This window comes from Lycium ferocissimum, chromosome 11, assembly GCF_029784015.1.
Source record: "Lycium ferocissimum isolate CSIRO_LF1 chromosome 11, AGI_CSIRO_Lferr_CH_V1, whole genome shotgun sequence".
Lineage (NCBI taxonomy): Eukaryota > Viridiplantae > Streptophyta > Magnoliopsida > Solanales > Solanaceae > Lycium > Lycium ferocissimum.
In genome coordinates, this window is record NC_081352.1 from 37,564,745 (window position 1) to 37,579,898 (window position 15,154).

Sequence of the window (15,154 nt, forward strand, 5' to 3'; positions counted from 1 at the left end):
CTACCTCCCATTCCGTGTCCACTTGCGAAGACAGCCCATTAAAGCAAAAACGACTGAGGTATTGGCTTGCAGACAATGGAAGATAATTTAAATAAGAAGAATCTTAACCCCCGCAAAACTCAAAAGGTATCTAACGAAGAATTATTTACACAGATGTCAACCCCTTTGCAGGGAAAGATTTGTACACATGTTCTCTTCTACTTCAGCTTAGATAGTTTCTACCATAGTAGATGTTACAAAAACAAAATGCACATTGTCAAGTTTCCTTCCCAAAGAATTCCTCTGGAACATAAAATCTTAGTCCAATGGCCTGCAACCAAAAAACAAAGGAACCCGGTATTATATTTGCATGCATACAAGTGATGGGTTTCGTGATGGAGTAACAAATATACATGTGAAATATCACTGTAAGTTGTCATCAAATATTAAATTCTGAACTCATAATCTCAAATGTGCAATGGGTTCAGTGGTAAGAACATTTTGAACCCATCAAAGTTTAAATTCTAGATCTATAACAGAACACACAAGCATCATGCATATCAGCAGAAATACAAAGCAAAGTTGCAAACAAGCATGCAACGATAATCATCATCTACTGCTAAGCATAGTAGTAGGTTAGTTAGTTACCTGTGCAAATTTGATATCAGCATCACTATGATCACCTTGTCTGCCAGCAGCATCACCAACATAGAAAGACCTAGAATGACAATAAGCAAAGTTCTGTCAGATTTGTCAAGCATTTGAAAGTAAAACTTAACTATAATATTGGGCTATTGACCAAGGAAGAGGAATAACTCGTCCATGTCTATGGGAACTCCAGAATTGAACTGCTTTTTCATAATATTCCACATCCCGGTCTTAGGTTTGCGAAAGGGATCCTCTGGCGTGATCTTACTCAAGCCACAAGCAATGAAAACCTGCATAAACAGAGCTATGAGAACTATTACAATATATTTACGGAGAATTCGTTGATTAATTATTGAGAAGGAATTCTAGTTGATTATTTTCTCTCTGTTATTTTCATCAATTTTGAAGCAACCCCCCACCCCCACCACAACCCACAAACCACGACCCAGCAACAAACAAGTGCTAAAAAGAGATTAATCTGAGTCAAGGAAGAGATAAACACAGAAATTGAGTGAAATACTAAAGATTAGTAGGGGGCTGCAGAAGGATCAGGCATTAATAAGCAACTTATCAGCTACTTTTGGAAAAAAAAAAAATAACCTTCACAAAATCTAAGGAAAAACACTAGCTAGATCCAAAATGTAGATGCACACAAACAGATCCAAACACCTGAATTGGAACACCAGCAACCTTGATAAATTGTTCAAGTCGTCCAATTTTCGAGTCCACAGCTGCCTGCCTACTTTTCTTCCAGCGCTCAATGTTGGATTCATTAGTAAAAATTACCTGCATGTATTATTAAAAATAATAATGCCTGATTCGCAGAGAACGAACGAACTTGACAAAATACTTCAAATCCACCTAGTGACTAACAATGCTGCAGCATATGAAATTGAACATGTTATTAAGAGATTTCACAAGAAAAGGATGTCCACCAGCTTATAGCCGTCATTGTACAAGCTCTGCAGCTTCTCCGGGATTGAAGGATGCATCAGAGACCAAGCATTTGCACCAACTCTGAGAAAAATGGAACTCTCTTATTTTAAAAAAAAAAATTGACTTTAAAAATACTTATCTAGTTCCGGACTATTTATGACATTGGTATACATAGTCCATCCAGAAAAAATAAAAGAGAGAGAGTATGTTATGCTTAGTATTCACCAGACACGAAATGATTTTCTTTTTGACAGTCACAAGACACTAAAGTATATAAAGAAATAGTTGTTTATTTGGTGTCAATAGAACAATAGAAGAAATAAGTACATCTCCAAGTCAGATTTTTTTTTTTTCCTAAATAAATCCACCTAACTGTCTAAAAGCGGAAATGGAAGACATGGAGGAATTCCTCACTAAAATCTATAGCTATGAGATTTGGGGTGGAAGATGGCATAATGCTATGGCTAGTAGGAAAAGGCTTTCACGCATAGATCATTTAGAAAACCAAAGATCCAAGGAAATCAGGTTTTCACAGAAAGTAATAATTGTTTTGACTTTTAAAAAACATGACGATTCTTCTCTATCACATCATGAGTTTGTTTTATCCATTCTAGAGTTACTTTAAGCTCCAATCACATATTATTTAAAGTTGCAATAACTATCATATACACTCCCTCTCATCTCAAGAAAGTTTTAGTTAATATAAAACACAGGAAGAAGCCATACCTTTTCACGGATGTGTTCGCAAGACAACCATCAAAATCAAAGGCGGCAATTTTACTTGAAGCATGAAGCCCCTCGTCCTAAAAACCAAACAAACAAAAATAAAGGTGAAAAGCGAGATCTTTTCATCACATGTCAAACCAGTGCCAGAATAAAAGCTTGCATACCATCCGTCACGGCTCTGTATCTGATACTCCCTCATCCCATTATAGGTTATACTAGTTAGAGTAGCACAATAATTAAGAGAAGTACGAATGGATCATTATATCAGCATTGACCAAAGTAGTGGCTAAAATAATGGTTCGAACATTTGAAAAGTTTTTTTTTTTTTTTTTTTGAAGTTTTTTAGAAAAGCATCAACAACAACAACATACCCGTTGGATCCCACAACGTGAGATATGTTCACCTTGGAGGTAGGGATAAAGACCCTCGGCTCAAAAGAAAAGCATCAAGTAGATGCATAATTACAGATAGGCAAAAATACAAAAGAGAATTGCAGGCCCCTATACATTGATTCCTTCTAAAGTTAAGAGTACTAATAAAATCTAAAAACTGTTCAGTATTAGATACTGGGGACAACATTGTCCAGCAAAAATGATTAACTAAGCATATGGCTTTAAAAGCTTGAATAGGAATTGAGGTAACATTTGAAAGTTAAGCAATATGTCAAAAAGATGTCACATTAAATAAAACTTTTAAGTGTAGAATGAGAATGATAAGAGAGAAGTTGTCGAGATGTTGAGCACCAGAAAGAAGATACATCTACATACTTGGGCCTACTTTTTTTAGAGAGCTATCTACTTGATCAACGAAATACAAAAGCATCCTACAGAGTAAATATCTTGAATCCCTAAACAACACCCTGGTCCACTACCACTGACAGCAAAATGCTATCTTCATGTACTCAATGGAAAACCTCATACAACTTGAGTGTCAACATTTTAATCAAATAATTAATCAAGCATAACCTCAATAATAACCTGTTCAAGATATATAATTGTCTGAAATGCCCTCCACTTTGGTAACAATGTAGCATCCTGAGAAAAGAAATAGCTCTCCATTAAAACAAAGTTCCATATATCTAATCCATGACCTTTTATTTTGACAAATATAAAACTGTAGCAAGAAATATTAGGTATCTCAGAGGCTAATAAGACCATTCATTTTCATATTCTTCAAAATGAGGCGGTAAGGGGTTCAGTCAATTAGCTAACACCTAAATCAGCAAGCAGCTATTTGTTAAAACATTGCCGGTGCTATTCTATGACAAATCGAAAAACAAACAAAAAAAATTTAAAAAAAACGATAATAAGGGTTACAAACTAAAGTTTATTTAGGTTCTAACATTTCAATTTACTTTTTACTGCTCCAGGATGTAGGGACAGGAGAGTACTGATTTTGAAATATGCCAGATATTGTACCTTATAAGTGGCCCTCACATCAGAAGTAGAGAAGGCTATCTCCAACACAGGTTCCTCTTCAGGGGCAGACAGCTAAAAGAGTTTTTGTCATGCAAGACATGCTTAGAGAGTTAGTTCAACTAAAATGAAAAGGAGACAAACATAAACAGATGCTACAAGAAAATGGAACATACAGCTTAACGTAATTGTGCGGACTAATCGATGAAGTCATCTTTCATTTCCAGATTTATTCAAGGTTTACTGGAGGTTTAAGTTTATCTGATTGCCAACCTCAGTGTGGGGTACCGAAAATGAAAAGCAGAGACAATTGTTCCTATCAGGTAAAGCCTGAAGGCTTCCCCGACCTTACAAGGTAAGATGCCAACCATCTCTCCTTTGAATGAACAAAGTCAATTTTAGCTGTAAGCATTTGCAGAGCACCAAAAACAATATTTGCATTCTGGACTGGCTAGATGATTTCTACTTGCATGCTGCTAAGGTTTGCCCTGACAAGTGCCAACATAGCTCAGAGAGACCAAAGATATAAGTGTCTCCTGATTATTCTCCCATATTTCCCATAATCCTGTTGGCATGCCACAGAGAATGATGCTTTTGATTCACTAAAAATCCAGAAATAAGGAGTAAGCAAATTGGTGAATACTCTTGACATCATCAATTCTTGATCACTGATTTCTGCTACAATCCACAGGCTTCTAAGAAGGGGTATATGTTAGAAAATTGTCATACATGACCAATTGCTTCTGTAGTTGGCTCTAGGATATCTAGGGAAAGAAGGCAGCCCCATAATAAGATCTAGGTGCACTTTATCAAACAAATATAAACATCTAAGTGTATGCTTTTTAGAATCAACGTCGTATGCTTAATGTTCCAACGGAGTTTGATTTGTTAAAATGGATAAAAGAAATAATTTTTTTTTTATGACATGGGAACCCGCAGCCGCTACCCTTTGGTTGCGCATAGGGTAACGGATAAAAGAAATAATTATTTTCTGGTCATCTAAAGATACAAGGCCCGAAGAAACCTAGAAAGAAAAAAAATAATAGAGGAATGACATATAAGAAAACGACTATGAAATGAAAATATAATGCATTCATCCGCAATCAAGATTCTCCATGATTCTACTACTCAAATAACTTTTCTGGTCATCTAAAGATACAGGCCCGAAGAAACCTAGAAAGAAAAAAAATAATAGAGGAACGACGTATAAGAAAGCGACTATGAAATGAAAGTATAATGCATTCATCCGCCATCAAGATTCTCCATGATTCTACTACTCAAATAACTAAGTACTCAAGTATGCTACATCGATTGGAGGACAATTTTAGCAAATTATAGTACCAAATAGGCTTTCCATTGGAGAGTTTCTTTTTTTTTTTTTTTTTTTTTTTTTTTTTTTGATAAGGAAAGGCTTTCCATCGGAGAGTACTTAACCTGATAATCTATTTACTCATTTTTTATAAAAACCATTGCATAGTGAACTTGATACAACTAACTGTACTCAATATAATTACCTATACTCTGATAAGACTTAATCAACGTGCATGCAACTGGATACAAAATAAATTCAAGTTGTGGCTTCTGGTATCCATTTGCTCATAAAAATTACATCTACTGGAAACTTTGAGTAAGAACTGCAATATTTACCTTTAGTCGCTTTTGCTTGCTTAGTTCCTGCTCTGAGTCTTCCTTCTCATTTGTTTTACAAGCCAGATGCAGGAAATGAGTGAGAACAAATAAGCTTGTAGCACAAAACCAGATTCACTAGCAGTTAACTTTACCTGTTCACAAATTTCCTTTTGTTTTCTGTCAATCTTGTTTGTGTCTGCGTCAGAAACCTGTGATTAATCGTTTCATTGTCAGCAAAAGTGAAGTTCCAACAAACTGACTTACTCAACAGGGGACCTGTGCTTTAAAATCTATATAATATTATAAACTTGGGAATAAAATAAGCCCGGCAAAGCTTCAAGCTTCAGGAAGTCAAAGCAATAGGTGAAAACAGTTGGCAACTCAACTCCATTACAACATAAGTTGAAACATCTGTCAGTTAAAGAAAACCAGAAACGAACTTGATGTGCGATTTAGCCAAACTCATGTTCGTGCGATTTAAATAGTGGGAATTCTAAGTGGAGTCAATTTCAGCCTATCGAAATTTGGAAAAATGTAAGCTGCTATTTTATTTTTTGAGGTATTCCAAAGTAAGCTGCTATCTGAGCTATTCCATTTTACATGTTATGCTACCGTAACAGACATTTTATATATTACAAATGCCTAAGGAATATAAACACTAAATAATACTGCACCTTCTGCAAAGTTAGAATCTCTTTGTCAATCAATTTCTCCAAAGCTTCTTTGTCTTTGCTCTGCATAAAGTCAGAAAGACAAGCTTAGCTACAACAACCTTATATTGATAAAATAAAATACCGTGTATATAGTATAGTTTATCGATGACTCAAGATAGCACGAAAAGGTTATGTAATACAACAAAGTTGTGCCATCATTTTGTAAGAGAAATTGACATAAATAGCCGCCTACCAAAACAATAGCTAGCAAATGTATATTTTTTGTATATTAATGTATAATATATCAGAAACAGCCTATCTACCCCACATAGGTAGGGGTAAGGTATGCTTACATCGTACCCTCCCCAGACCCCACTGGTGGGATTACACTGGGTATGTTGTTGTTGTTGTTGTAATGTATAATATACTCACTCCGTTCACTTTTACTCGTCCAATTTTGACTTTGCACGCTATTTAAGAATTAATAAATGAAGTATGTATTTTACTATAATACCCATATTAATTGGTGTGTAATTGTATTGAAGTTGGGAAAATGACTTGGAATGAGTAATAAATGCTAAGGGTAAAACAGGGAAAGCAAATTATTTTTCTCTTGATATGCGAAAGTGGACAAGTAAAAGTGAAAATCTATTTTTGGAATAGTGGACAAGTAAAAGTGAACGGAGGGACTACATAATATACATTCTTTATACATAATACTGTATATATCTTGTATATTTGGCTAGCAAATGTAATTATTTTTGACTGAACGGCTAAATGTGTAACTTGTTCCATTTTATGAACAGCGAGAATATACTCCAATTAGAGAATCCAGTTGAAACCCCACATGCAAAAAGTGCTTAAAACAACAATACAATGCATGAATTGACAGTTGTCTACTTGTCTTTAGAATTTTTTTTAATTTAGTCCGAGTTATAGAAATATATACACAAAAAGGTGCTTAAAACAACAATACAATGCATGAATTAACAACAACAACATACCCAATGTAATCCCACAAACTGGGGTTTAGGGAGGGTAGAGTGTTCGCAGCTGTTTCCGAGAATTAATACAATAAAAGTTTTGTTTTTTTAGTTTTTCAATCTAGTCCAAATTCTTAGAAGTATATACCTGGAGTGATGAGAAACCAGTGATATCTTCAACAGAGGAAACGAAATTAGAATTGAAAGGAAAACAATGAATGTGATGCCATTTTGTCTGGTCAAAGCCTTGAGGGTGTTTTGTCACTAAACCCAATCTAACAGATTTTGCGGCAATCTTTTCATCGCATTTCTTGCATGATGAGCGACCTGATTTCGCATACTCCACTGTCACTTTTGTGGAAGAAGAAGAGCGACCTGATTTCGCATACTCCACTGTCACTTTTGTGGAAGAAGAAGACATTGCAGAAATGAATAAGAGGAATTTAGGGTTTGAATTGTTGGGTTTTAGAGGAACTTTTAGGAAACTAGTGATGTTTAAGCTTAGCATTTATGTTAATAATTAGTATATAACGAGATTCTAGGGATTCTTTTTCCCGCCATTGAAGATAGTGGTTGGTTCCAATTATCATAGGTTCGTTCAACCTAAGCGGACATTTTGGGTAAGCAAATCGTTTTTGTTTTGTTGTTTGTTTTTTATATCGTGTGTGTATTCCTTTTTTACGAGCTTTTTCATCTTATTTAGACATCCTATTTGGTTTATACCTACTTTTTTGAAGGAAAAAAAGGCTTCAAGTAATTTAAGTCTTGCTGTATCTAAAGTTTCATACGGCTGAAATTTAAGAATCTTTAGATAAAAAAATAGCTAAAGTTTCAATCATACGCGTATGAACATCACGCAAAAATTGACAAATTCAAAAGACTAAATTCAATCACATAGAGTTAAAGTTCAAGTAAAACAAGCTGAACTTTAGTTATATGTGTTTGAAGTTCTAACAAAAATATTGGACTTTAGTCATATTCGTTCAAGCACCATACATATGAAACTCTAGACATATCATGTCGAAAATTATTCCGAAATGAATAGACTTACAATTTTTTATACGTTGCGAATATGACTTAAATGGTGGTCCCAATATCGAAGATTTGTACACTTTAACCTACCAGTAATTGGATTAGATACTTATACGATTTTCGAGAATAATTTTAATGGTGATCGGATTGGATATAGCCCAGACAAATTGAGTCCAAGCTTAAATGCTCATTTGATTTCTTATGACCAAACCCATCAACAAACACGCAGGTGCGTCAACACTTTTCACTGAAAGAGGTGGTCGCTTGTTCCATTTAGACAACCAAAGGGCCATTCCTATTCCACTTAGACACTTTTTACCATCATTATCGGAGCAAAACCAACACCATCGTCTCCCATGTGGATTAAGTGGCCAATTAAATTGTGCATACATTTAAATTGTGCCAACTCAATTAAATTGTGCCAACTCATTTAATTGTAAATTCACTAATTTGTAAATTCGTGGGTTGTAACCATTAAAAATTGGGGCTTTTGGGGTACAGTTGGATGTGCAATTAGGCGCACTTTGGTGTTGGTTTTGCTCCGATAACGGTGCAAAAAGTGTCTAAGTGAAATAGGAATGACCCACCTAAAGTGCCTAAATGGAACAAGGGTGACTTTAGGTGCTCAAGTGAAAGAAGTGGACGACCACAGGTGTCTGTCGATGGGTTTGGCCATTTCTTATCGTTCTCATTGAGAATATAACTTGCTATGATTCTCTTTTCACACCCTCTCAGTTTATCTCATATTCGCTGAAGAAGCAACTTGCTTAATACCATACCAGATTAAATAGATGAATGGTCAAATAATGGCCATGAGATAGATATATTTTTAAAAAGCCAGTCAAGTATAAAAGTGGTGTGTTCTAGATTTACTAAAAAAACATTGTGTAAAAAAGGTATATGAGACTATTCTATTTTATCGGAAAAACAAAATTAAGAAGAAAACAATATTATTTCTCACTTTTTTTGTTAGTTAAAGGAATTTTAAAAGAAAAAGAAACAAGAAAAGGATTCTTTAAAAATAAGATTATTATTAGGAGAAAATGTGTTTAAATGAAAAGAAACAATACAAATAGAAAAATGATATTTTTTCTCCAATTAAGAAATAACAGGGGCACTTTTAGACCAAAATGTTAAACATATGGGCATTTTTTAACCTAACAACTAATGAGGACATTTTTATTCAGCTTCACATAGTTTAAAGACATTTCCACTCTTACCCGTTTTCTTAGGTGCCCTTTGGTCATAAAAATTATTCACTTTTTTCCCGAATTTTTTTCTCTTTTTTCACTTTTGGGCGTTTGGCCATAAATATTCCGAATACAACTTGAAGTTGTATTCTGAAATACCAAAAACTTAAAAAACTTGTTTTTTTTTAAAAAAAAAATCACTTTTTTCACTTTTTTACAACTACATTTCACCAAAAATTACAATTTCAAAAACCATGACCAAACACAACTCCAACTCTAACTTCAAAAATTTCAAAAAAAGTGAATTTATTTTTGATATCAATGGCCAAACGCCTACTTAATTATTTTCCTTCTAATTCGAAAGTTGTACACTTGTAGGAGTGTAGGACCCCCCAAGACCAACACTTTATAGCACGCCCTTCCCCCTTCAGCCCTCCGCTACTACACCAATCAAGAACAAATCAAAAATCAAAAAACAAAAAAATGGCCTGGAAAACCCAAATTGACCTCGAAAATTCCAACCCACTTTAAAATTCACACAAAATTTGCATGTTTTTACGTAGTTATTAGATACTTAAATTAGGGAAAAGGGTCAAATATACCCTCTATTTTGTTTTATTAGTTAAAGATACCTTTCGTTAGTGAAAGTTAACAAAAATACTCCTGCCGTCTTCAAACTTCACACTTATACTCATATTTGGATGGAAATCCCCAAATCCTCTCAAATTACTCAATTTCAAAAAAATTATCTACCTTTTTTATTGACCCGCTCCTCCCGACCCGCCTATCATAATCATCAAATTTAATCTTTAAATCCAACTTCAAATCTTGGTGCAACCAATACTTGGTTAATTTTCAAGAACAACCAATACTTTATTTATGTTATAATTCTACGTAAAAACTTGTCTCTCTTTCTCTCTCTTCTCTATTCTCACGTTGCAATCTCTGCATATTCCCATTCTTCCTCTTCTTTCTTCCTTATCTCCATTTTTGTGTTGTTGTTGCACTTTTCCTGCTTCAGGTAACTTTTCTTTTTTCTTCCTTTTCGTTACTATCATTTTTCTTGTTTTCTCTGTTTTTGTTCACGAGTTACGTGCATGTTAACAAATTGCATAATACATTTCCGTGCTGTAATTCGTGAATGTGTTACTCTGGATTTCGTTTTTTTTTTTTTTTTTTTTGTGTGTGTGTGTGTGTGTGTTTATGTTATAAATGTACATGTTCCAATAGCTGCATAATATTTTTTGTTCACTGTCTGTATTAATTTTCAAGAACAGGTTGTTTCTATGGTTCAAAGATTTATACTTTGTTAATTACTCTAACTCCAAGTACTGGCTGCACCAAGATTTTGGAGTTGGATTTAAAGATGAAATTTGAGGTGAGTTTTGGGATTTTATTATTTGGGTGTGTTCTTGCATTTTTTTTTTCTCCATGGAAGAAGATGAAGCTAGAGCTTGATGATGATAATAAGCGGGTCAACAAAAAAAGTGGGTAATTTTTTTTAAAATTAGGTAATTTGAGAGGATTTGGGAATTTCCAACCAAATAGGGGCATAAGTGTGAAGTTTGAAGACAGCGGGGGTATTTTTATTAACTTTCACTAACGATGGGTATATTTAACCAATAAAACAAAGTAAACGGGTAAATTTGACTCTTTTCTCCTTAAGTTAATCACATAAAATATGTTATTTTATTTAATTATACGCATCAATTTTAACGGAACATGTTTGGGGTTTTACGACTTATCGAGGCTAATGCGTATAATTAAATGGAGTGACGTGTTTTAAGTGATTAACTTATCTATCTACTTGACACTTGAAAACCCGCAATTTTTTTTCAAATTTGAATAAAAAATATCTAATAGAGATACTTTATTATGTGTTCGTGCTTAATTAAAATAAGCAATAATTCAAGTGTCTAGAATAAAATAAAATTTATTGAAAAATTTAGCAGCTATTAGGTATTAAGCCTTACTTTTATAATCAGGGTATCCAAATGACCCGTCAGGCCCACGTCTATTGTCTAAACAATTCCCATTTTTCAATTCAAAAAGTGGTCTACCTCCCCACTATAGTGCGTAGGACTCCCCAAGACCAACACTCCTCTCCTACAGTGAAAGCAAAAATGGCCTGGAAAACCCAAGATGACCTCGAAAATTCCGACCCACTTCAAGATTCCGGTACCAACGAATGGCCCTGTAAACCCATCATTGAATCATCAGGCTGGGCTACAAAATGGCCAAACGACAGTACAAAATCAAAACTCCAAACCCCTTTACCAACCCCTCAAGATGAAGCTGCAAACAACGCTCAACTCCCAGCATTACTCACAGTTTCCAAATACTTAAACTCTACACTAAGCCAAGACGATGATGAAGAGTTTTCTGAGTATATAGGTGAAGATGGACTTGTTTATTTCCAAAATGTTGATGAGGGTTTTCAAGATTATGATTTTTTTGTTAAGTTGTTTAAGGAAGATGATGGGTTGAGGATGTATTATGAGGAAAATAAGGAGAGTGGTGGTGTGTTTTGTTGTCTCGTTTGTTGTGGGGTTAAGGAGAAAGGGTGGAAAAGGTTTAAGGATTGTGCGTCACTTGTTCAGCATGCTATAAGTATTGCTAAGACGTCGAAAAGACGGGCTCATCGGGCTTATTGTAAGGTTGTTTGTGAAATTCTTGGTTGGGATGTTAATAAGCTGCCTGCTATTGTGATTTCTGATAGTGATAAGGTAAATGTTTCCTGTTGGTATTGGTTTTAATTGGACTTAGAAATAGCAACTGAATTAGTTTGGGATTGAGGCAAATTTAGGGTGTCTTTGGTATGAAGGAAAATGTTTTCCTTAAGTGGATTTTTTTACTTATTTTCTAATGTTTGTTAAGTAAACAAATAAAATATTATCTCAAGAACATTTTTATGTAATCTAGCAAAACACTATGGGGGTGAGGAGTGGGGTTCGGCGGTGGCGGGGTGGGATGGTCAAGGGGAGGGGGTCGGGGGCGTTGGGTGGGCTGGGAGGAGACAATGGACTTGGAATGTTACTTATGGAACTTGTTTTTCCTACTTTCATTAGAGAAAATGTATTCAAAACAGTTTGACCAAGCAAACATGGGAAAAATGGAAATCCTCCATACCAAAACACACCATTAATTATAAACCATCCCCAAATAAATAGATGGACTGTTACATATCAAGATGCTGAAATTGTTTAAACAGTGGGAACAAGGAGGGGAGGCATAGTGGATTTTACTATTCTTTTCATTGTTACTACGTTTTTTTTTTGGATGAAGTCACTTTGTTGTTGATAAGTTTATGTCCCATATGTACAAGCTTAGTGCTATCATAATGCTTATGTCAAGCAGAGTGAAAAAGAATATGGCTGTCAAGTCATTACCTTGCCATGCAAAGCCTATACTTTATCAGTTTGACATAATGCAGGGGAATGCAGATGGTGGTGGTGAAGATTGTTTGGCAGGTCAATGCAAATCCACAAACTCTGTAAGTATCAGCGATACTGAAGCGTCTCTGTCGAAATTGTCTTTGATTGATGAAAGCAAACAAGGAAAAGATGGTGGCTCCGCAGAATTAGAGGTTCGTTTGGTGGCTAAAGTTCAGCAATATTGAATGAGATTATGCTAAGTGCTAGCTGACCTGTATTTTGTCTTTAGCACAATTCTTCAAGTGGAGTCACTGTCGATAGAAGCTTGGGAGATCCCAGCAAAGGTACTCCTGAAACAACCAAAGAGAACACAGAGGGGGTCTTTAACTGTGTGGTGAGTTTTTTGATCTTGCCTTTAGTTCCCATGGAGATCTCCTGCTAGGTAGTGTCGAGTGTCTGGGGATGTATTTTATCTTTAGCATAATTCAGTTGACACCATTGCTAACGGAAGTTGTGAAGATCTCAGCAGTGGAATTATGGAAACACTAAATTCGGGGGGGTGGGGTGGGGTGGGGTGGTGTTCAGGGGTTGTCCGGTGAAGTTTCTGGGCTTGTATATCTTCTTTTCAATTTTTTTCCTGTGGATGTCTCTATATTACTTCTATACTATGATTGTTATGGACCTGGAATTTCACACCATTTGATTGGCTTGTATTTTGTTTTAGAAGAATTCTGTGAGCAAATGCAAAGCTGGTGTTGATGGACTCTTGGAAGATCTCAGCTATCTTACTCTTGAAATGCAGAAAGGGAATGCAAAGGGTGCATCTGATTGCGTGGTAAAGCTTTATGTCTTTTTACTTCTTCATAGTATGTGTCATGGATATCCCCTAATAGGTTGCTATCCAATATTTATTTACCTTCTCTATCTGGCTATGAAATATGTCACTGTTATTATTTGAAAGGTAAAGCAACAACCCTTTTTTCAATTATTTTCAACATATTATACGTACCTATAAAAGTTTAATGTTTTTAGTACTTTATCTCGTCCGAGTAAAATGTTTTATACACTATTTCATTAAAAATAATAATGGTCATAGTACTTTTTCTCGTCCAATTTATATGTCAAACCAAAAATTTAACTCCTCTTTTGTTTTTTCCTAAAGATCAAGAAATTCATGTCCTAAATCACACAAATATTAGTTGCTTTGTCTTGGGGTGGAGGTCTGCTCTATTCTTCCAGGAACCCAGTATATCTATAGAGGATTACTTATCACGAACAATAAGTTCCAATCTGCTTTAGAATTACGAGGAATCAACTGTGTGGATGGTTACACGGAAGTGTCAAGTTTGATGCAGCCCTGATTTAAATTCAAAGGACAATGTAAATGAGCCCTGGAGAGAGGTGTTATTTAAACCTTAGGTTCTAATCTGGTCTGTTTGGTTAAAGAATGTCCAGGTTTGCAAATAAAGAAGGTATAAATGTGTAGGAAGGTGACCTGTGTGTATGCTTGTGAGGAAGTAGATTAGTTTTAAGACTTTGATGGACCTTTTAGGGGGGAAAAAAAAAAACCCGGATAGCCTAGGCAGAAATCACTAACTGCCATTTTGTAGTCTTATTCTCATATTCTTCTCGTTTTTACATGGGTTGCATCCATTCGTCCTCCATCCACGAAGTCTTCCTAAACTTGCTAAACAATCAAGTATATCTAAAAATTACCTATCACCTATCAAAGAGACATCTAAAAGCATCTGAACGTGTTTTATAAATCACATCACCGCATCTTACCCAGGTAGTTCTCACTTTCATGAGCCATATCGAATTCCTTTCATGAGCCGTATCGAATTTGAAAAGAACGAAAATGTCATCATAAGTTTTACTTGGTAGATTTTGCCTAGTTCACGCATTAGGACCTGCATTCATGGGAATTGATGTGCTACTTTCCAATCTCTGCTAACTAAGAAGATAATTTTCTGCCTGGAGTTCTTGTTTTTGCATCACCCAACCTCTAGTTCTCTTTTGGACAAATTATATCCCTTATATACTTACTTTTAAACTCGATCATGGTTTAATGTGATCCAGGAACCTTCCAAGCAGTGTCCTGTTGTTACAACAGAAGAAAAAGGAAGTCAGAAGGATGATGATGCACATAAAAATCACAAATGAGAAGTCTCAGGAGTTGCACAGTTAGATGGTGAACTGGCTTTTAATGTCTCAAGATGCTGATTGCATTTGAGATTTCTTGTTCTATGTCATGTCTTAATTTCTACTTTTGCTTGTTTAGATGTATGTAGTTGGGACTTAGTTGTATAAAGTTTTGTATTCAGATGGAAAACCTCTTTTAGATGAATGAGGAACAACGCTTGGTCTGTACGCTTGGTCTGTGATCTAGGTGAACTACTTTGTTAAAGAGACATATTAGTTGATCGAATGACATCCTTGTTTCTTTTATCTCGTCGATTTGGCATTGACAACAATTGATTTAAATGCTTCAGTGCTAGTGATTAAAGATAGCATGTATCCGGTGGGATAGTGAAATTGTTCACAGGTTGTCTACCACTATTATCCGATGTCGGGACGAGCAAGTGCGCA

At 35.2% G+C, this 15,154-nt stretch overlaps 2 protein-coding genes and 1 pseudogene across 4 annotated transcripts; 1 reads left to right on the top strand and 2 right to left on the bottom strand.

Moving 5' to 3' along the window:
• Positions 1 to 83: 83 nt before the first annotated feature.
• On the bottom strand, positions 84 to 7,643 carry LOC132038646 (polynucleotide 3'-phosphatase ZDP). The gene is made up of 13 exons (XM_059429327.1): positions 7,345 to 7,643; positions 7,118 to 7,296; positions 6,008 to 6,067; positions 5,486 to 5,542; positions 5,352 to 5,393; positions 3,708 to 3,779; positions 3,267 to 3,323; positions 2,290 to 2,366; positions 1,563 to 1,644; positions 1,297 to 1,413; positions 796 to 917; positions 628 to 697; positions 84 to 310 (listed from the first exon to the last, which is right to left on the bottom strand). Exons 1-13 carry the CDS (start codon positions 7,475 to 7,477, stop codon positions 257 to 259), a joined length of 1,122 nt encoding a protein of 373 aa, XP_059285310.1. The 5' UTR covers positions 7,478 to 7,643; the 3' UTR covers positions 84 to 256.
• Positions 4,009 to 4,094, bottom strand: LOC132038778 (U6atac minor spliceosomal RNA; annotated as a pseudogene).
• Positions 7,644 to 11,200: 3,557 nt separating the features above from the next.
• Positions 11,201 to 15,013, top strand: LOC132036438 (uncharacterized). 3 transcript variants are annotated; one of them, XM_059426778.1, is made up of 5 exons: positions 11,201 to 11,917; positions 12,610 to 12,777; positions 12,855 to 12,959; positions 13,290 to 13,400; positions 14,645 to 15,013. In XM_059426778.1, exons 1-5 carry the CDS (start codon positions 11,315 to 11,317, stop codon positions 14,726 to 14,728), a joined length of 1,071 nt encoding a protein of 356 aa, XP_059282761.1. In that variant the 5' UTR covers positions 11,201 to 11,314; the 3' UTR covers positions 14,729 to 15,013. The 3 variants fall into 3 exon arrangements, with proteins under 3 accessions (XP_059282761.1, XP_059282762.1, XP_059282763.1); XM_059426779.1 differs by having other exon boundaries at positions 13,293 to 13,400; XM_059426780.1 differs by having other exon boundaries at positions 11,204 to 11,917; positions 12,625 to 12,777.
• The last annotated feature ends 141 nt before the right edge of the window (positions 15,014 to 15,154 follow it).

Coding starts and splice junctions, on each gene's coding strand:
- LOC132038646 (XM_059429327.1), bottom strand. CDS start 7,477: ATGCTAAGCTTAAACATCACTAGTTTCCTAAAAGTTCCTCTAAAACCC. Junction 7,297..7,344: donor AGTGGAGTATGCGAAATCAG/GTCGCTCTTCTT, acceptor ATGCGAAATCAG/GTCGCTCATCATGCAAGAAA. Junction 5,394..5,485: donor AAAAGGAAATTTGTGAACAG/GTAAAGTTAACT, acceptor ACAAATGAGAAG/GAAGACTCAGAGCAGGAACT.
- LOC132036438 (XM_059426778.1), top strand. CDS start 11,315: ATGGCCTGGAAAACCCAAGATGACCTCGAAAATTCCGACCCACTTCAA. Junction 11,918..12,609: donor TGATTTCTGATAGTGATAAG/GTAAATGTTTCC, acceptor ATACTTTATCAG/TTTGACATAATGCAGGGGAA. Junction 12,778..12,854: donor GTGGCTCCGCAGAATTAGAG/GTTCGTTTGGTG, acceptor TTTTGTCTTTAG/CACAATTCTTCAAGTGGAGT.